This window comes from Podarcis gaigeae (assembly GCF_964106915.1).
Source record: "Podarcis gaigeae genome assembly, chromosome: 2".
Classification (NCBI taxonomy): Eukaryota; Metazoa; Chordata; class Lepidosauria; order Squamata; family Lacertidae; genus Podarcis; species Podarcis gaigeae.
In genome coordinates, this window is record NC_139679.1 from 25,717,548 (window position 1) to 25,739,409 (window position 21,862).

Sequence of the window (21,862 nt, forward strand, 5' to 3'; positions counted from 1 at the left end):
ATTCCTATTTAAGTTTTATTCTACATAGGATTGCAGCATGTAGTAGTTATTCTCAGACATGTGCTGGTGTCACGTTGCCCAAAACAAACAAGTATTTAGAAGCAGAGCTTGATCCTTGCCTATAAAAGGAAAACTTTCAGATGGCAGTCGGCACAATAGTATTAGCATGTTGACTTAGCAGAGTAATAGAGCTACTTAGAAACCAATAGGTCAGTGTTAGGAAAGAGCTTTATGGTCTCCATTTACGGGATACATCCATGTGACTTGATTTGAAGTTCGTTCTTTTCCCCAAGAAGCCCTCTACGTGTTGAGTGAAATTTCTCAAGCCTTCCTTCCTCTGAAAGTAGTTTTAAGGTTGCACAATGAGCAGAAAAAAGTGGAAGAGCACTCCTTTTGTGACGTTTTGCTAAACACTCACTGAGTGGCCTCATTGTGGTAGTGCATTCCTAATTCCGGTCAGGATTATCAGAGCTGAAATGAAGTTTCAACGTGTGTGTGTGTGTGTGTGCGCTTGTTTTAATTCATACCTCTTCTATACACACTCCAAGATGGCATTTGTTGTTGTTTGGTCGTTTAGTTGTGTCCGACTCTTCGTGACCCCATGGACCAGAGCACGCCAGGCACTCCTGTCTCCCACTGCCTCCCGCAGTTTGGTCAAAATCATGCTGGGAGCTTTGAGAACACTATCCAACCATCTCATCCTCCATCGTCCCCTTCTCCTTGTGCCCTCCATCTTTCCCAATATCAGGGTCTTTTCCAGGGAGTCTTCTCTTCTCATGAGGTGGCCAAAGTATTGGAGTCTCAGCTTCAGGCCTGTTGTCTTTGTCCGTGGAGTTTTCTTGGCAGGGATACTGGAGTGGCTTGCCGGTTCCTGCTCCAGGTGGATCACGTTTGGTCAAAACTCTCCACTATGACCTGTCCATCTTAGGTGCCCTGCACGGCATAGTTCATAGCTTCCCTGAGTTATTCAAGCCCCTTCGCCATGGCAGGGCAGTGATCCATGAAGGGGTAGATGACATTTAAACATTCGTAAATCTAGAAAATAAATGATCCGTGTAGTGTTTTGGACATGCAATAGTGTGGAATTAACACAACCAGCCAAATCATTCCGAATTCAAATATGGGTGGCAGAGGCAAAAGGAAGGAAAGAAGTGTCCCTTTTTCCTTGGGTGCAGTTGCAAGAAAAGCCCGCTGGATCAGGCCAGAGGCCCATCTATTCCAGCCTCTTTTTCTCACAATGGCCAACCAGATGTCTATGGGAAACCTGCAAGCAGGAACTGAGTGCAAGAGCACTCTCCCTGCCTGTAGTTTCCAGCAACTGGTATTTAGAAGAATACAGCCTCCAACCACAGGAGTCCTTTTTACCCAGACATAACCTCATTAGGAATTGCAGAAGAGCACTTTAGTTTTCCAGCTACCCTAGGCTAAAGCAATTGAGACATTGTGGCTGCATCCAATGAGTGTGCCTCCACTGATATTAAGGCTCTTTGATGCACTAGCGCCTTGTCAGTGGAATAGGTATTCAGGTGATATTCCTATATCATGTGTCATGCTGCTCTGAAGGGTTGGGCAGATTTATAAAGATGGCAAAATCATTTAAAACCACATTGATCCCTGTTCTGGTGATGCAAAACTTAACTGGATATTTATATTGCCTTTCAGGGCCATGAAACACCTTGAGGGGTGTCTGACATCACGGGAGGGCTGTGGTTCAGTTGCAGAGCACCTATTCCTGACATCTCCAGGTGGGGCTGGGAAAGACCTGTCTGAAATCCTGGAGAGGTGCTGCATATCATTAGAAAATACTGAGCTAAATTGATTTGTAAAAACCTGTTGCCTTTGTTCTATCTACTGGAGCACAGGGACAGATTTGGAAGCCTTTTAGCTATTCGTCTAAACGCAGCTCCAACCTAGTTACGAGGCAGAAGGAACACCAGTAAATATAAACTTTACAAAACTAGTAAGGGTCTTAGGTGGTGATTTTCAGGTGGTGTTGCTTGCTTTTCTATCTATATGCCAGTATCAAGCAAGTCTGCTCACTTTTTAAACTTTAAAAATAAGTTTTGATATTTAATTTTGATTCTCCCCTCTACTAAAAAAAGAACATTATTACCCCTATTTTCTGTTTCCTTGTTCCCTGAACACATTCTACTTCACTATTTTCTCTGATGTATGCATTCAAGACTTAGTTGGTAGAGTTCATTCTTTTATCTCCAGAAATTCCAGAAACTAAATGTATCTAAAATGTGCAAAAGGCAAAGGCACATTTCTTCATTTTATTTATTTACTTTAAAGTGAAATGTTACTGTGATAAAATCTTCCCCTCTCTGAGTATGTGTCACAGGAAAGATTTTTTTTTTTAAAAAAGGAAGGCTTCTCTATAATACAGTACACACAGAACATGTTTCTGAGCACATCAAATATTTGATTCAATTGTATCATCACAGTATTGCATTAAAAAAATTTTTGCATGCGGTACTGCTGTTAGAAATAAACATTGTTGTCCTGATTTCCTAATAGCAGAACTTAAAATTTAAAAAGATTCTCAAAAAATATGGCTACTTAATTTACATTAAATTTGAGTTTACTATAAAGTTTTAGAGAATTCTGTAAAAAAGAAAAATGGAGTACTCTTTTGTCTTGCAATGTTTGAAAATGGGGTTGACACAAAATATCCTATAGATCCAGTGTAATCCAATTACTTAGCCCAATAAACTGACATTGGCACACCTAGAAATACCATATGCTATTTAGACTATAGTGTAAGCTGCACACTCTTATGGTGAAACTGACAAAGTATTGCTGTTGGGGTGTGTCTAGGCAAGAGGATTTTGTATATTCTGCTACAGGAAATCAGATAAGGAAGTGGCGTTCATTTGTACAAAAGCTTGTACCTCCTCAGTAAAACCCTTTGCACAATTGGACTGGACAGAAGTGTGTCTCTGCAGTTGTTTCTCTTTCATTCATTACACAAACCTTTTTTTAAAAATTGCTTAATTCAGAACATTATGCTAACACCAAACTAATTTCTTTTGTAGAAGCTAAACTTGGCTTTGCTTTCTCAGAATCTACCTATTTGACAATTGTTTCTCAATATCCCATCTGTAGTTTTTCAGTGTACCATCATAAATATTTAGGATATGTTGCTGAAATTCTATTTTTTTAATAGAAGAAAAGCTAAAGCCCAAATTTGATGGATTGGTTCATATATGTGGGAACTGCACATGCTGCAATGTGTATCTATACAGTGGAAAACAAAGCTGGGATGCAACAAGAATATATATAATAAAGTGGAAATGACATTGAAAGGTTTACCAATGATAAAGTGTAGTTTCTTTCTTCCTGAATAAGGTAAGACCCATCCCAGAGCATCAATTCATTCACACACTCTTATTAACTTCTGTAGCTATCTTGCAGCTGGGACAACAGGAAATAGCTATTTTTCATTTAGTACACACCCTTCCCCAGCATTGCCCTATTGTTCGCAGGATACTTGTCATTGTTTGGTTCTGCAATAAAAGTAACATAATAGAGGAATCTAAAAACTAAATTTCTGCATGTGCAGAGGGAAAATCTATACTTGACATACTAATCTAAAACTCACATCAAGTTAGAAAAGGCTCCTGTTCAAAATGAAAACCAGTCCAAAACCTTAGTTTTACACTAAAGGCATCACATCTCCTCACGTGATGTTCTGGGCTGGACTCATTGCATAATATACATATTACTTTGTCCTACTGTATATTCCAGTGCTTATTTTCAAGAGATCCTGCACGGGAACCTGCCTGGTTGTCCTATGACCAGGTTGGCAGCAAGAGCCATGGGAGTAGCTGGAGGGGGGAGGGTAAAGCTGCCCCTAAATCAAATAAATAAAAATAAATAAAAATTGAAATATTTGAAATGAAAATGCTCATTGTGGTCACTTGTACCACAGAGCAGTCATTCTTGCAGAGAGTACAGACCTGGCTACTGTTGGAAGATGACTGGAGCATCTCAATCGGCTATGCTTACTGAGTGTGCACAGAAAAACTATGGGGGCAAAAGGAGGAATTTGAGAAGGAAGTGCTGAAAAGGTTTTTGGCAAATCCAAGAAAGCTTGTTTTAGTTTATAGATTTTAAAATAAAATGGAAAAAGGCATGTTCCTTGTAATTTTGCAAAATATACTCGTTAATCTCATGAATGCAATTGTTTTTATTTATCGGTAACTTCCTAGTTTGCAAACTACTGAAGATTTGGACAGATTTTCCTGAGCGCTTGGGGTGAAAAGAAAGTAATTTAAAAGAGCTGTTGTGGAGACATTTCATTCCGCATCTTGCTAGATAGAGCCAGACAGAGGAGGATGACAGGTGGATGTCCCAACATAAATCCCTGGATACGCCCATGGCAGCAGCCCCCTTAAACAGCGTTGAGAGAAATGCACTTGGCACATGCTTAGAGACACTCACTACCTGCGTGCGACTGCATTGTGCCCAGGGGTGCCAACTTGAATAATATATTCTGGGAGCGGGGGGAGGCCCAGGTAAGCCTGCATAATCGATCACATGATGGGGTGCACCCACAACATTTTAATAATAATAATAGTAATAATACAGTAACAATAACAACAACAATAATTTATTATTTATACCCCGCCCATCTAGCTGAGTTTCCCCAGCCACTTTGGGCCGCAATGCCCATCAAACTGTTTTAGGGGAGGGGGCAGACCCCCTCAAATATTTTATTTTTTTTGTAGCGGGGGGGGGGGGGCGAAGGGACCTCGACCCCCTAGGAGTTAGCTCCTATGCCTGTGCCTTAGCGTAGGCGTAAATGTATATATATATATTCCAAAGAGGGGATGGCAGCATCTCTCCCGTCGACCAGGCCCTGCATATTCTGAGGCAGGAAGGCAGACCAGCCGGCCTGCTGCTTCCCTCACGGCCGGCCGGGCTACGAATCCGGGAGCAGAGCCCTCGCGTCTGGAGAAGACCCGAGCAAGCCCTCCTCCCCGCCCGGCCTCCGCCCTCTCAGTCCGCCTGGCAACGGCTGGAACCGAGCCGGGCTTCGCGGCCGACGCAGAAGGGCGGAGCAGGCCGAGCCGGGCCGTGTGGGCCGCGGCTATGAGAGAGGGGCGTGCCTGAGGAGGTAGGCCTCGCCTGGGCGTGGCGGCCCGCGGAAGCGGCGCGTTGCTTTGGGGGGGTTCAGCTGTGAGGGGAGGTGCTTGGGTGTGGGTGTCAAAGCAGAGGGCCCCGAGGACGACGCTTGAGGGAGGGACGGAGGGGGCCTTTTAGCATGGGCATAGCCAGGATTTTTGTTAAGGAGGGGACAGGCTTTTGTTACGGGGGGGGGGGCAGAACTTCATGTATTGATTTTGATTGATTTGGGGGGCAGTTGCCCCCCTTGGTTACACCCATGAGTTCCGGTAAAGATGGAAGTGTCACAGTCAGGGCAGGGGGGGGGTGTATTGTACTGGGTCAGGGGTGCCAACTGCTCAGGCCCTCCCAAGAGTCCCCATTTCCCACGGACAGACAGACTCTCTCTCTCTCTCTCTCTCTCTCTCTCTCTCTCTATATATATATATATATATATATATATTTAAGGGGGGGAAATCTCAAAGCAGTTTATAACCTATATTAAAACATCAAATAAAACAACCCAAACATTAGAAAACCAAGTCAAATATAAAGCACACGCACTTAGCCGGAAACTGAAATATTAAATGCAGTCTCTTGAAAAGTTAGAGAATCACAGAATTGTTGAGTTGGAAGGGATCCCGAGGGTCATCTAGTCTAACCCCCTGCAATGCAGGAAACTTTTTTTAAAAAAAATAATTTTTTATTAGATTTTTCCACAATGATAACACAAACCACAAAGCAAAATGATACACAAAAACGGAGGGGGGAGGGGGAAGGAACAATAAACAGATAAACAATAACAACAAACTTAATTCTTCACAAATCTAACCTTTTAAACATCTTGGTTGGCTTCCTCAAATCCCTCCCTTTTGAGTTTCCTTGTAATTAAAGGTAACAGCTTTCCAATATCATTATTAAACTAAAACAATTTCCAATTATAGTCCATCTTATTCACTTTTCTTAACATTCTAAATCCCATTTATTTAATTATAACTTAGCTTAATTCTAGGCCTATTTGTTTCTTTCAAGTAATTTCTAATTTTTTATATTACAGTATTTATGCAAATAGTCCTTAAATTTCCTCCAGTCCTCTTCTGCAATGCAGGAATCTCAACAAAAAGCAGCGTCCACTGCTAACACACATGCCCACCTCCTAGCGCTGTTCCTCCTCACTGTCACATCCTGCTCACCTGTCCCCGTTGAGCATACAAGTGAGAAGACAGAGCAGCTTCCTTCACTTGCCTTGTGCCTTCCCTCTGGGGCAGCAGTTCTCAACCTTTGGGTCCCCAGATGTTGTTGGACTACAACTCCCATCATCCCTTGCTAGCTAGGGGTGATGGGAGTTGTGGTCCAACAACATCTGGGGACCCACAGGTTGAGAAAGGCTGCTCTGGGGGAACAAGAGTGAGAGGTCAGCAGAGGGGTGAAGGAAGGAGGAGGTAAATCCATTCTGAAAAGGGGCCCATTTGGTGCATCTTGCCCAAGGAGCCCCTGAAGCTGGTCCTGCCATGTGTTTGTAAGTGTATAGCAATGGCAGCTGATTTGCTCAGAATAAAATAGCAAGGGGTCTGGGTAACTGCACACTGTCCAATGCATATAGGCACAAAATTATATTTTATAGGCTAGATGATGAAGAGGTTTGCTAAGCAGCTTCATTGTTCTGTCAGAACCACCTTCACAGAACTGTGGCTGATCTATATAACTGTCTTCTTTTTGCTAACAGTAAAAATAAAGAAATACTTGGCTAAGCCTTTGGGGAAGGGTGATTGGGAATGACAGCATATTATTTCTTTCTACTGTATTGAGCATGATGAGTAGCTACTGTTTTTAAGGTTGTGTTCATATGATGACTTCTTTTTTAAAAAATAATATTTATTAAAATTTCAAAGAATTACAAAAAGAAAAAGAAAACAGAAAATACACAATACAAAGAAAAATAGAAACAATTAAAAACAAATCAATCTTTCCATATCTTTTCTTTCATTTACTTGTTTCCCTGACCTCCTCACACCTCCCTTTTTTGTATTCTAATTCAGTTAGTTGTTTCAGCAAATCCTTTCCATTTTTGCTTTTATCATAATAATTTATCTCAATATATTGTATCTTTACTTTCTCACCTGTTCTTAATCCAATTTCACTTAATTCTATAACATTACTGCTAAAACCATATAACTTCATTTCAGCATCCTTCTAACATTCCTTAATTTTGCAATGTTTCTGTAAATAGTCTTTAAATTTCTTCCAGTCTTCTTCTACCGGTTCTTCTCCCTGGTCTCGGATTCTGCCAGTCATTTCTGCCAATTCCATATAGTCCATCACCTGTTCATATGATGACTTTTATGGCTTTTAATTGCCAAGGTGTCCTGAGCTCTGATAGCAGGAAGGGCAAGGGAAACATGTATTAAATAAGCAAACAAACAATAAATTCTAGAAAATTGTTTCAGGAAACAAGCTCTGAAAAATTAGGTGAAGCTAGTGTGCCTTAAGAAGTGCTCCCATGACACCCAGTCTGGAACCCTTAGCTTCATGCATGCAAGGTGGCTTTTGGAATATGTGTGTAAAATAGCAGCTTTTCTTACCCACCCAAGTCATGTAGCAATTTGTTTTTGAAACTGAGAGAACTTTTGAAAGAAGTTTGGGATATGTTAAGATGTCAATGGTTTTTTCCTTCTTTTTTTCCTTTAAACTTCCATTGGGCAGGCCCAAGCTCTTGAACAGACCTAAAGTAATCTTTTGGTGTTTCCTGGAGTTTTTAATGGCACCTACAACAGACTCAGGTAAAATACAAATCAGAATAGAAATTATTTGTTGTTGTGGCCATCCTGGTCATTTGGGATCATCATGGTCAAACCGTCACTAAAAATAAATACAGGGGTACCTTGGTTTACGAACTTAATCAGTTCTGGAAGTCTGTTCTTAAACCAAAGCATTCTTAAACCAAGGTGTGCTTTCCCATAGCAGTGAGGGACTCAATTTACAAATAGAACACACTCAACAGGAAGTGAAACATGTTCTGCTTCCAAGGCAAAGTTCACAATCCAAAACACCTACTTCCAGGTTTGCAGCATTCTTAATCCAAGTGGTTCATAAACTAAGCTGTTCTTAAACCAAACCTGTGTACATGGGGTGTGGGTGGCGCTGTGGTTTAAACCACAGAGCCTAGGGCTTGCTGATCAGAAGGTCGGCAGTTCGAATCCCCGTGATGGGGTGAGCTCCCATTGCTCGGTCCCTGCTCCTGCCAACCTAGCAGTTTGAAAGCAGGTCAAAGTGCAAGTAGGTCCTGCTCCAGTGAGAAGGTAAATGGTGTTTCCGTGCGCTGCTCTAGTTCGCCAGAAGCAGCTTAGTCATGCTGGCCACATGACCCGGAAGCTGTCTGCAGACAAACGCCTGCTCCCTCGGCCTATAGAGCGAGATGCGCGCCGCAACCCCAGAGTCATCCGCGACTGGACCTAACAGTCAGGGGTACCTTTACCTTTTTTACCACTGTATACATCCTATCCATGCTATACGGTATGTGCCTAGATACACCATTAAAAGTCAGTATTAGCCAATTGATACATATACCTGTATATCTTAAAATCCAAACCAAAGCACACGTTTCCATATTTCATTGATGATCAGATCTTTGTAGTCCACCATAGTATCCTTGATGAACATTCTTCTTAGTTTTTGGGTAGCAACTGCAAATCTTGCCATGTTGTTTGTCACAAACTTATCAAGTCAGACAACAAATAAGTGATCTTCACTCAGTAGTCTGCTTCAGTCATCTTACATAACAATTCAAGAATATACTTAGCTCTCAGTTCAGAATACAAAGGACAATATAGTACATAATGGTATAGATCTTCAACTGCCACATATAAAAAGCCGCTTTTCTACTGGGATTTTCCTATAGCATCCCTCTAAATATTCTGAGGCATAGTCTGAAAACGCAGAGCCAGAAATGCCTACCTAAATGAGCAAATTGGTAAATCATACAGATAGTTCTCAAAGCCATGTGTGTCTTGCTGTTCTCATTAGGGAAGATTCAGGGTCTGGGACTTCTTCTCGAACTCCACCTCTCCCCTTCTCCTGCCCCAAACACACGCATGTCAGAAGAGGAAGATAAGAACATACCACAACATCCTGTACTGATGGCTCTGCTGATCATTAATATGTGATTTTAAAAGGCCATTCATGATAGAATGGGTTTCCTGTGCTGTTTAATGTTTCTCAGATGTTCAGAATGGGCTGTGGTTGAAGACAGAGTGACAAGTTTAATAAACCACTGCTTCGATTTCATTAGGACAGACGTCATGAATTGTAACTGGATTTAAGAACCACCTAGATCTTGTTACAATGTGGGTTTCAGACTGATGTAAATGTGGCTGGATTTTTATTTTTTTTTTGTGAAAGTTGGGATGTAGTGACCCAGTGAACATTGTATGGAACTAGGCTGACGACTGAGTTTGTAGCAAGCCTTTCACATGCTCGTCTTGTCCAAAAGCAGAAGCTGATTGTGAAATGATGGTTGGGTATGGAAATAGGACAGGAATGAGGAAGCTGAATGTTGCATATGTAGGACTTGATGGTTGCTGAGTAAGCAGCAAGCTGCAAAATATGGCTGGTGGGTGGCTAGTTACTAATCATGAAAGGAATAATAGGAGCTTGTGAGGAGTGATGGAAGAAAGGGAACAGTTTAAAATAAAAAAAAATGTGTGCATGTGAAATGCAGATGTTGTAACACTTTTCGTCTTTCTCTTTCATTAGATGAAGGTTATTAAACATTCTGAGGAGGTGCTGAAGGCAGCCCTGGTTTCCAAGGACACACAGCTTGCAAAACTTTATGAGAAGTTTAACCCTAAGGAGAAGTGTTTGCTAAATGAAGCATTTCGGCCAGGCAGTGTTCTTTTCAAGCCCATCACACTGCATTCTGAGTCGGATTGGATCTCCTCACACCCAGAACCCACCCAGGATTTTGCACAGTTTTATCATGACCCTTGCAGAAAGACACCAACTCCCCAGAAAAATCGGATTTATGTTCAGCCCATTGGTAATGCTGCCTACAGAACCTTATGGCCAATAAAGCATGCTAACCAAGTTAGGCAGGTTCTTTAATGAGTCATTAAATAGGAACTAATTAAGCTGGGGTTTTTCAAGCTTTTCACCTTCAGGGAAGCCTTTTCACTTTGAACACTGTGCCCATCTACCACAGAGCCCTTGGACATTGCAGCAGATATCACTCATATTTTGGAGTGCACTTGGTTGGCAAAGGACACCCGTGAAGCCTCACCATGTGCCTTATTGTATATCCAGTCCTTTGAAGTCTAGAAAGTGTTTCATGACACATAGGAATTGGTAGATGGGGATGAGGTACATGAGAAGCATAGAAACCTAATTTTATATTGCATGTTATAAACCTTCACATACTTAGTTTTCATCAATACAATAGTCCTCTATCATTTACAGAACTTCTTGAAATCCCACTAGCGTTATTTGCTCATCACATACACATTTCAGATAGTCTAAAAGAGAAAATATGTGATAAATTTAGATTGGATACTATAAATGTATGTTGGAAAATTAAATATTTTTTTTTAAAAAAAGAGAGAAGCATAGAAACCTGCTTTACATAGAGTCCTGGGGAACGTCTTGCTCAGAAGTGGGCAGAAAGTAGATCAGGATCTACTGGTAGATCTCTGGGTGGTTTGCAAGTTATGCCTAGCCAGGGAGTCTGACTTTCAGTTGTCTAGCAGTAGCAACAACATAGCGGTTTCTTATACCTAAATTAGACTGCTGAAATAAAGAAAGCTAAACAGGAGTGGGCATTTGTGACGCGGGTGGGTGGCGCTATGGTCTAAACCACTGAGCCTGGGGTTTGCCGATTGGAAGGTTGGCGGTTCAAATCCCCGCGACGGGGTGAGCTCCCGTTGCTCGGTCCCAGCACCTGCCAACCTAGCAGTTTGAAAGCACGTCAAAGTGCAACTAGGTACCGCTCTGGTGGGAAGGTAAACGGCGTTTCTGTGTGCTCCTCTGGTTTCACCAGAAGCGGCTTAGTCATACTGTCCACATGACCCGGAAAAACTGTCTGCAGACAAATGTCGGCTCCCTTGGCCAGTAAAGCGAGATGAGCACTGCAACCCCAGAGTTGTTCGCGACTGGACTTAACTGTCAGGAGTCCTTTACTTTTACCTTTTTAAACAGGAGTGGTCATTTGTGAGAAAGGACTGTGAGCAAAATTGAGTTCTAGAATTGAAAACAAATTCCTAAGCTCAGAGTTTGCTTATAGTCACCCTCATTTATCCAAACTAATGTATGTATTTTGCACATGGCTTTGGTTCTTGATGTTCTAGTAAAAAACAAGGTGGGCCACAAGCCTAAAGTCTTCTGACCTCTAGTTTGCACTGAGTGGTAGCAGTTCTCCAAGATTTCAGAGAGGAGTATGCACTCTACTGCTGAGCAAAAGAACTTTAAAAAGGGTGTCCTAGTTATATAAGTGTAGTTCAAACTTTTGTTTACTTTGTTTAAAAGTCCCACTGATATCAACAGACTTAAGTGTACAGGTATATCCCATTGCAATAAATTGAATTTAAGCATGTCTGCTGTGTTCTTCCATCATATATACAACCATAATTTTAACCTTCACTACTTTTTGAGTGCTTGCCTTTGTAGAGTTTTTGCTTTTTGTATGCCATTAAAAAGGGAAAATCTAAATTTGACCCTCAGATAATGTTTCCTGGCTTTGATAGCCAGTTGTGACTGTGCTGGATAATTTTGCCAACACACCCCTTTTCACTTTTATCTCAGCCCCCCACCCCGGCTTACTATTTGGAATGGCAGCCAAGACAATGTGGCTCTCCCTACCAAAATATGCAGGAGATAAATATCGTGCCCAGTGGGATATAAACAGACAGATAAACCGTGTACATGTTTACTCAGAAGTAAGTCTAATTAAATTCAGTATGGCTTGCTGCCCAATAAATAAGTCTACATTTCTCTGCATTGTGAACCTTCTGCCCTATGACTTATTAAATGAGAGATAGCCAACATGGTGCCATCCAAATGTTAGACTACAACTTCCATTATCTCTGGCCTTTTCCCATGCTTACTTGGGCTTGTGGGAGTTGTAGTCCAACAAAATCTAGAGGGCACCACGTTGGCCATTCCTGCATTAGATGGTCTATGGCAAACCATTATCTCTCTGCCTTTGTTCCTCATTTTTAAAACAAGACTAATGGTGCACATCTCAGAGTCTTATTCTAAAGCCAGACAAGATAAATACTACAAATCATGGGATGTATTCAACTAAATTAATGTAGTAACTGAAGCCAGCACAATGATTCTCGCTAGCACAACATGACTCCCCCCCCTCCATGCCCTCCCCAAATCTGCTCAAAAGCGTTGCAAGAACTTCTAAGACAGCACATCGGGGAGGGAGGAGAGGGAAGATTGTTCTTTTTCAAGCAGAAATGTTTGCATTTCTTTAGCACTATATTGAATGCAAACCCATATCTCATATTTTAAAATGGTACTATGTATACAATAGCTCTTCATGTAGTTTGAGGTGGGAGGGGGGCAGAACTATATAGCTGAAGCTATAACATGCTGCTTTTCTTCACTGTTTTTTGGTAGGTTCTTTTGGAGATTCCAGAGTTAGCACAGATGTCTACATGAAATGGCTGAAGGATTACTGTGAAGCCTTTTACTACGGCTTGATTGTACGAATCCTAGGACCAGTGCCAGTTTCACACACAGGTTGCCCTTTTAGGATCAATGAAAACACACACAATCTGCAGATTCATGCAGGTATGAGCAGTGCTTTTTTTTTTCTTTTAAAAAATGTTTAGGGGTACTCTCATTTTCCTACTCATATTGAAATACTGCCCCTCAATGAGGCCAAACTTAGATTCACAAAATGTTTAGGGGTATGCGTACCCCTGCATCCGATTGGGACTTTCTCATGGCGTTAAATCAATTTTGCCAGTTCTGTGAGCTAGCTTATAAATCTCAGCTGTGTTAAAATAGCATCATGGCACTCTTTTTAGCAAGTAAGAACACTGAGAATTCTTACTCCTGAATGACTGGCTGTAATCAGAAAGCAAATGAGAAGGTACTCCAAAAGTCTTCAAACTCTCGTGGATTTTATGTCAGCTTCATGCATTGAGCCTTTGGGATTCTTCCATGTGAGCCTGTCATTCTTCTGTGCAGTTCTTAACCATGAAGGCAAGAAGGGTGACTGGCAGTTCACACCAGTTGCAAAGAGCAACACTTAGAAATATAAAACCTAGGAAGCTTCTTCAGATTTGAGAATATTTCTCTGTCCAGCCCATTATAGCCTACTCTGGCTGGCAGCTGCTCTTCAGGGTCTTGCTATGTGATCTTTTTAACTGAAGTTGCCTGGGATTGAACCAGGAACCGTCTGCATGTGCTTTTCCGCTGAGTTATGGCTCCTCCCAGTACTAGTGCTCTTGTTCAGTTTTTGTATGGTTTTGCCAGCTGTGGGACAAACAACAGCTTTGGAAGGTTGTGTTTGTGATTTACAGTCCTATTCAGTACATGCATACTTAAGAATAAGCCATACTGAGTCAACTGGCTGTATAGGTTTGCTGCCTTAAAGCAGGAAAACAACACTGGAGGTTGAGAGGGTTAAATACCCTCTCCCCAAGAGCCACTCCATCTTGCTGTAGCTGCTTTCAACTTGAAAAATAAAGCGTAGAAGATTAGATGACAGGCCCCTCAGCACCTAGCTTGGTCCACAGAATGCTTGTTTCAGTTAACCATAGCTAAGGCAAACCACAGTTTGTCTCAGTTCTGACATAATAGTAAACTCTACTTCGGTACAAGCAGAAGCAAAAACTTCCCAATGTTCTCCATGCCACATAAGGAGATGAAATGAAGAAGGGTGCACAGTTCTGTGACTCTCCCTGGCTTATTCACATAACAACAAACCATTACTTATTGTTACTTATTGTATTTGGCTGGATCTTATTCACATTAACTGTAACTGTCTTAAAATCTGTTGTGTAGACTCTTGATAGTAAGCAAGAGTTATGACGGCTAGATTCCTTTTCAACTGAAAATTATTTATATCTGGAGGGAAATTCTGGCTGTGTCTTTCCCCCGGCGCTATAGATAGAGGCCTGTGCGGAAACAAAATGGGAGAGTACAAAACTGCAGTTTCATTTGCTTAGTGGTAAACCGAGTAGTAGACTTGTTGGTTTTGCTGCTTTTCTCTGTGGAGAATGCTTAACTCGGTGGTAGGTAAAGGACATAGGTATCTGATATTCCTTTTGTATAGCATGGCTTAGCATTAAGACCCTCTAAAGCTGCTGGAAAATAGTGGGTTTGGGAACACCCCTCCCCTCCGCCAAAAGCAGTCTCTGGGCAATGTGTGTACAGGGCAATGTGTAGGCACAGGCTACAAGCAAGTGTGGAAAGCAAGTGTGTAGGCATAAGCTCTCAGCTGGCTGGTGCTCGAAGTGGGCGGCTGAAAGGAAACCATGACACTCACTTCTTGCTTCCCTCCAGCCCAGCCCAAGCCCAAGGAGGAGGCAGGCTCATCCTGTTGCCCTTCAGTCCTGAACGTTTCATGGAGCCTGGGCAGGAACCCAAGACAAATTTGCACGATGACTTCAGCGCTTACAAAGGGATGAGCAAAATTTGCCTCCCCTGGGTCAGAAGCATTCTAAATGCGGTAGGCTCGGTGGTTAGAGCGTGGTGTTGATAACACCAGGGTCTCAGGCTCCATCCCCATATGGGACAGCTGCCTATTCCTACATTGCAGGGGGTTGGACTAGATGATCCTCAGGGTCCCTTCCAACTCTACAGCCCTATGATTGTAAGCCATCACAGGGACTTGAGAGCTTTCAGATCCTGGGCCCTCTTCCATCAAGCCAAAAAAAAAAACCTTCCAAAAGTGAGGAGACATACTGGAGGGCACAATAAAGGAAATCTCTTTGCCCTGCTCTCTACCATAGTTTCCCCCCTGTATGTTGTTGTTGTTTAGTCGTGTCCGACTCTTCATGACGCCATGGACCAGAGCACGCCAGGCACTCCTGTCTTCCACTGCCTCCCCCCGTTTGGTCAAACTCATGCTGGTAGCTTCGAGAACACTGTCCAACCATCTCTTCCTCTTTCATCCCCTTCTCCTTGTGCCCTCCATCTTTTCCAACATCAGGGTCTTTTCCAGAGAGTCTTCTCTTCTCATGAGGTGGCCAAAGTATTAGAGCCTCAGCTTCACGATCTGTCCTTCCAGTGAGCACTCAGGGCTGATTTCCTTAAGAATGGAGAGGTTTGATCTTCTTGCAGTCCATGGGACTCCCAAGAGTCTCCTCCAGCACCATAATTTAAATGCATCAATTCTTTGGCGATCAGCCTTCTTTATGGTCCAGCTCTCACTTCCATACATCACTACTGGGAAAACCATAGCTTTAACTATACGGACCTTTGTTGGCAAGGTGATGTCATCTCTACTTATTATCATTGCAAATGTCACATTAATTTTAATAGAAATTGATAGCTTAATAATAATAATAATAATAATAATAATAATAAATTTTATTTATATCCCGCCCTCCCCAGCCAAAGCCGGGCTCAGGGCGGCTAACAACAACAAAACAGTACAATAAGTACAGCACAAACAACACTCTAAAAAGCCGTCTGGGTTATGCTATCACTGTGTTAGGGCATTTACAATCTCCTGTCCTTTTGCTTCTGCTGAGAGAGACCTACGTCTGTTGTTCATACAGGTCACCTCTTGAGTTACCTAAAGAAAAAAAAGCCAAAGGATGCTTTTTGTATTGTGGGAGTAACCATGATAGATCTTTACCCAAAGGACTCCTGGAATTTCGTCTTTGGCCAAGCCTCCTTGACTGAAGGTATATACATTGTTTATTGTTATATTAAGTCATCAAGACTATATATGACTAATTTGATAATGAGCTTCTTCTATCTTTGCACAAAACATCAGTACAGTGGTACCTCGGGTTACAGACTCTGCTAACCCAGAAGTAGTACCTTGGGTTAAAAACTTTACCTCAGGATGAGAACAGAAATTGTGCCGCGGCAGCAGGAGGCCCCATTAGCTAAAGTGGTACCTCAGATTAAGAACGCTTTCAGGTTAAGAACAGACCTCTGGAACAAATTAAGTTCGTAACCAGAGGTACCACTGTAAGACTGAAGACAAGCCAACTATTTTTTGAGCAGTGGGGCTGCTCCAAAAGTGCACTTTTTATTTTTGTATATGTATTTATATATTAAAATACAACACACATTGAGGAGAAAGCATTTCTTATTTATCAGTGCACATGATGCGGAAGAAAGAAAGCTTTGAAAATGAGGCTGCTTCTGAGGGAGCTGTGCCACACATCCTGTTCCGCTGCCAACCCTGTGTTGTCAGTGTTAAACTTTGCCACAGATGGAATTCAGATTGGCATCCTTCCTTCTGGCAAGCTGAAGTCCAACTCTGAAGCTGCAGGCATCCCACTTGAGGACAGGGTGTGATGCATGACTGCATGGCCATGATAGCAGAGCTCAGCTTGTGAGAATGAAGGATGTCCTCCACACAGCACAGAGCCTTCTGGAATAGATTAATGGCATTATTTACTCACACAGGATCCTAGAAGCCTTTGTGCAGATCCAGCATGGCTCTGACTATGTAGATGAGGGGTCAGAAACCTGTGGCTCTCCAGCCATCATCCCTGACCATTGGCCTTCTTGGCTGGGGCTGTTGGGGGTTGAGTTTCTCCACTCCTGGTGTACATCGTTCCCTACCTTCCCAGCCTTTGAATGGCGGAGCCAGCCTCTTCACATTTAAGGCACTGGCAGTAACTATAAGTAAGCTGAACAGAAACTTTTAAGGCCCCATGCTAGTATGAACCGGACAGTGGATTTCAAACCGGAGATGATAGATGTTTCTGCAGAATTTCCAGCTTGGTGTTGTGAAAATGAATTATTCTTTTGAAAAGGTTCTGCTGGGTTCTTTCGATTCAATAAAGGTCCAATAAACAGTGCAGAGGGAGTGAGGATTTGCAAGAGGGTTGCAGTACATCTCTTGACCACAGAGGGGTGGCAATAGCACATACAAAACAGTTTTATAATGAAGTCTCCTGCTCTGTCTAGGACAGTAGGGCATTCTGGACCATGAGGATAAAACTAGGCGAGATTGGGTCTCTTCTCATTTTTGCAAAAAGCAACTCGGAGGACAACAACACTCAGATATAGGTATAGATGTCAGGGATATCCATTTCCTCATGTATAATTTTCATGATAAAACCTACCACCCCCTTCCTGAAACTCTGGCCTTTGCAACACACCACCTTGAGGTGTGCTAATGAACAACAGCGCTTACCAAGTTCAGAGGAGGGCCATACAAATCTATGCAAAATACAAATTTCCTTTGAGTGCGATGAAGTGGTTTGAGTTTTGAGCAAGTCATTTCCCTAAGGTAAGAGGAGAGTGGCCAGATTCAGAAGAGGGCTGGACTCCTGCAACTTTATTAGTCACACACGAGAGACCATTTCAGTAGGAAACTCAGTAATGCAAGTACACTTGCTAAAACTCCCATCTCTACACAAACTATTAAAAGTGCAGGAGGCCTGTCCTCCCTTCACCTGACTCCCTTAGCCTCAGCGCCTAGGACTTGCTGATCGCATGGTTGGCGGTTCGAATCCCCGCGGCGGGGTGCGCTTCCGCCGTTCGGTCCCAGCGCCTGCCAACCTAACAGTTCGAAAGCACCCCCGGGTGCAAGTAGATAAATAGGGACTGCTTACCAGTGGGAAGGTAAACGGCGTTCCGTGTGCTGCGCTGGCTCGCCAGATGCAGCTTGTCACGCTGGCCAGGTGACCCGGAAGTGTCTGCGGACAGCACTGGCTCCCAGCCTATAGAGTGAGATGAGCGCACAACCCTAGAGTCTGTCAAGACTGGCCCGTACGGGCAGGGGTACCTTTACCTTTAGGATTCAAATGTAAAAATAAAATAAAAATGCTATCCATCAACTTGCTTGAAGCAAGTTGCAGCTAAGGGTGGGTGCTGCAGTGGGGCTGCAGTTCTGTGGTTACTCCCAGCCCCACCCATGCTTTCTCAGCCTGACCTTAGTCGTACATGTTCCATTCCCACATCAAACTTGGAATTCTTCTTAGAGATGACTGCTGTGAAGCCACAGCTGGCCCCAGGAGTTCTAGGGAGACCATAGGACCTTATGAAGCTCACGTGTCTGAGCAAAAACATTTTTGTAGCTGGACTGATGTCAACAGGGGCCTATGGGTAAGTTTCCCCCATGTCACTTCTAGGTGGAAGAGGGGAGGAAGCCTCATTTCTGACTTTCTAGAAGTATTGTACTTGCTTTTCCAGTAGTATATTCAGCATTTTGGTGCTATTACCCTGTCACCACAGCCGTCTGCCCTTTGTGGGAGTCTTAATTTGATTTCCTCTTTGCATTGTTAAGGAATGGGGATCTTCAGCTTTGCCAGGTATGACAGCGACTTTTACACTGCAAACTACAAAGGCACACTGAAGACTACAAAGAAGCTTCCTCCATCTGACTATTCTGTGTTTGATGGCTACTATACCCCTGAGATCACAAGCAAGCTGCTTCTGAGGTCCTGCAAAGTGGGTGTGCTTTAGATTCCTAGCACTACATTTCCGCATATAAATGAAATTGTGTTTTAGTCACATTTCCTTTAATTCTTTAATTAATTTCCTTTAATACTTTAATTCCGTTAAAGTAAGTGGACTTAACACTGTTTATTTATTTTACTTCTTTAAGGCCATTTCTATACTCCTTTTTAATATCTATCTATCTATCTATCTATCTATCTATCTATCTATCTACCTATCATCTATCTATCTAAAAGGCATACAACCACAAAATAACATAATACTTTGTTGCTGGCAGTAAACCAAAATGATGATATACAGTAATCCCAGTTTTGTCACTTCACTGTGGCTTGATGGCCTAGCCCTAGCAAGGGAGTATTTGGATCTAGAATAACAAACTGGATGTTTAGCAGAGCTCCAGAAAAATACATTGTTTATTTATTTAGTCTTATTAGGAGTTCAACATTTTTGTCTTGTGTGTGGTGTTTGGGAGGCTCATGTTGCTTGGATGTGCTGCTTTACTTTGGCTTTACTTACACGAAACCTCTCAGAATAGGCCGCTCAATTCACCTCCCTCTTAAGGCAATGAGGCTCATCCACCCTGCTTTCCCTCAGGAAAACCCATTGTTTACCACTGAATTGGAACAAATGTCAATTGGACATTCCCCCCTGCAGATTGTTGTTTGTTCCGATTCAGCAGTAAACTGTGGCTTTTCTCGGGGAAAGCGGTAGGGCTAATGAAGAACTGCTCGGACCCATGCCTAGAAATTGTGGGATAAGCAGAAGCGCGGACAAACCTGTAGTCAGCTCACAGTTAACCGTTTTGGTTTAACTGGGAAGCAGATGTGGCTGGAGCTCTGCATAAGCAAGCCTTTCCTGTGGAAGCCACTGTGCGCAGAATACATAAACAGTTTTTGTTGGGGAAGTGAAAATATCAAGTTTTGTTTTGGGAGGGTTTATTGCGTAATGCTCTGCGTAACAGCAAGTTCAAGTTCCCTGAAAGAGCAAGAATTTTATCACCGTTAAGTGTATACCTTGTCTTGGAAAAGAGCTAACAATACAGTACTTATGATTGATTGATTGATTGATTGATTGTGCCTCTCCCACCTGACTGGGTCGCCCCAGCCACTCTGGGCAGCTTCCAATATATATATAGAAACATCATACATTAAAAAGCTTCCCTATATGTAGTGCCATGGGGAATGTCAGGTCCTTAGAACACACGCTCCAATTGTTCCTTGTTTCATTTGGTCCTGCGTTTCAGACCCTGACTCACGAAATTGGGCACATCTTTGGGCTGCATCACTGCCAGTGGTTAGAATGCGTCATGCAGGGCTCCAACCATTTGGAGGAATCGGACCGACGCCCATTGGACCTTTGCCCCATTTGTCTGCGCAAGCTACAGTCTGCCCTTGGCTTCAACATTCTGGAAAGATACAAGGTATAAAAAGATTGCCATTCAGGTTGGAGACATCCATCCTTTTTGCCTTTTACTCTAAAACTAAACATGGGCAAGTGTTACCCCAGCAGTGTAGGAACTACTGCAGGCTGCTCTCAACTTATTGGTTGGGGGTGTGTGCATTTAATGTAGCTTTTGATTTTACGTCTCCTTTTGTATTTAACAGATAAAGTATTTTTTGCTTATTTATTGTACACCACACAGAGAACTTTTTTATGGGACAGCATAACAATGTTGAAAATGAAATAACTTAAGAGACAAGTTATCACTTTCTCCTCTGTGACCCCCATCCCACACTGCCTCCTTGTACAAACAACCCTGTACAGATTGTGAGATTAGATTGTTGAGGATTCTCAGTCCTCAACCCAGATCCACCCTAGATTTTGAGAGGTGAATGTCAATAAGCCACTGAACTGCTTAAGAACTGGTTATATTTTAACACACTATTTTCTTTATGAGGAGATAAATCCACAGATCTGCCACACACAGCCTGAAGAAATATTTCTTTGTGTTTCTTCTGCTACGGTTTGTTTCTTTGCTTCTCTTTGTCTTCTTATCTTCAACAAATAAAAGCACAAATAAACTGAAAGGCCCTAGAGAAAGCTGTGGTCAAAAAAAATGCACAAAAGAAGTCATTGTTGGTGCATAATCATGGTTCCATGCCAAACCAATTGGTTTATCTTAACTGTTTATTTTATTTGAAACAACCATTTTATATAAGACTTTTAGTTAGTGTTTGGATTTCTCCTAGGCACTGCAGAAATGGATGGAGGAAGAAGCTACTGGAACAGAAGAAGGGCTTAGCAGTGAAGCAAGGCCAAGTTTGGAGAAACCATTGGAAGCATTTAAAGAAAGCTATGACTGGATTTCCAAATGCCTAGAAGTTCTACAGAAGTAAAATCCTTTGGGGTGTAGGTAATGTTAAAGTGAACACTCTTATTTCAGTGGTGGGCAGCTGCTAAAATGTGAGATGGTGATGAACGAATGAATGATTTGTTTAGTTCTTTCGTTAGAAACTAAACAACTTGTCCTTAAAAGTTTAGTGAGTTTATTTTGTGAGCAAGGTTTCCCCTTGCTACTTACTTTAATTCTTTGTTCTGAGCTATCAGAGAAAACTCTATAAAACATTTCAAAATACTTCAGCTACGTTAAAATCCAAAGAACTAACACCAGAGATTCATACTTGTCCCCCTTTTGATTGGCAGTCTTACCAATATCTACCTGCAGGACAGTTGTGTAACATTTACATACCTTGAAAATCTGGAATTCTAAAACAAGCAATGGCTCTGGCACAGAGTGATGTACACAACTTTTTTTTAATCAGAGAACATTCATACAATATAGATGGATCAAGTAAACCTTAGCTTTTCATTGCCTCAATTCTGTGAGTTACCTATTATAAAGCTAAAAGTCAGGAACAGTGAGGTTTCAGCAGCAATATCCATTGAAATCAGCATTTAGTTTCAAATGAATGTTTATGAGGATTGATGTGTCCATTATCTGAAGGTAGTGGGAATTTTCCTTAAGATGAGTAGACTGAACAGACAACACTGCCAGTCTTGAATCCGTTAAACTAAAACATACAGGTACATAGTTTTTAGCTATGCAATCAATTTAAATTCTCTAATAGTTGGAGTTGTTCAGAGAGTTAAGGATTATTTTTACTTATATGAAAGATTCATAGCCCACCCTTCATTGTTAATATTACCGGTATTT

The 21,862-nt window shown here is 42.1% G+C and overlaps 1 protein-coding gene across 4 annotated transcripts; it reads left to right on the plus strand.

Moving 5' to 3' along the window:
• The first annotated feature begins 4,261 nt into the window (after positions 1–4,261).
• On the plus strand, positions 4,262–21,052 carry AMZ2 (archaelysin family metallopeptidase 2). Of its 4 annotated transcripts, none has more exons than XM_083727718.1 (7): positions 4,262–4,520; positions 9,862–10,144; positions 12,724–12,897; positions 15,840–15,968; positions 18,536–18,699; positions 19,952–20,128; positions 20,898–21,052. In XM_083727718.1, the coding sequence occupies exons 2-7, from the start codon at positions 9,862–9,864 to the stop codon at positions 21,042–21,044; spliced, it is 1,074 nt and encodes a 357-aa protein (XP_083583844.1). In that variant the 5' UTR covers positions 4,262–4,520; the 3' UTR covers positions 21,045–21,052. The 4 variants fall into 4 exon arrangements, with proteins under 4 accessions (XP_083583844.1, XP_083583846.1, XP_083583843.1 ...); XM_083727717.1 differs by lacking the exon at positions 4,262–4,520 and adding an exon at positions 4,763–5,122; XM_083727719.1 differs by lacking the exon at positions 4,262–4,520 and adding an exon at positions 5,125–5,399.
• Positions 21,053–21,862: the final 810 nt, after the last annotated feature.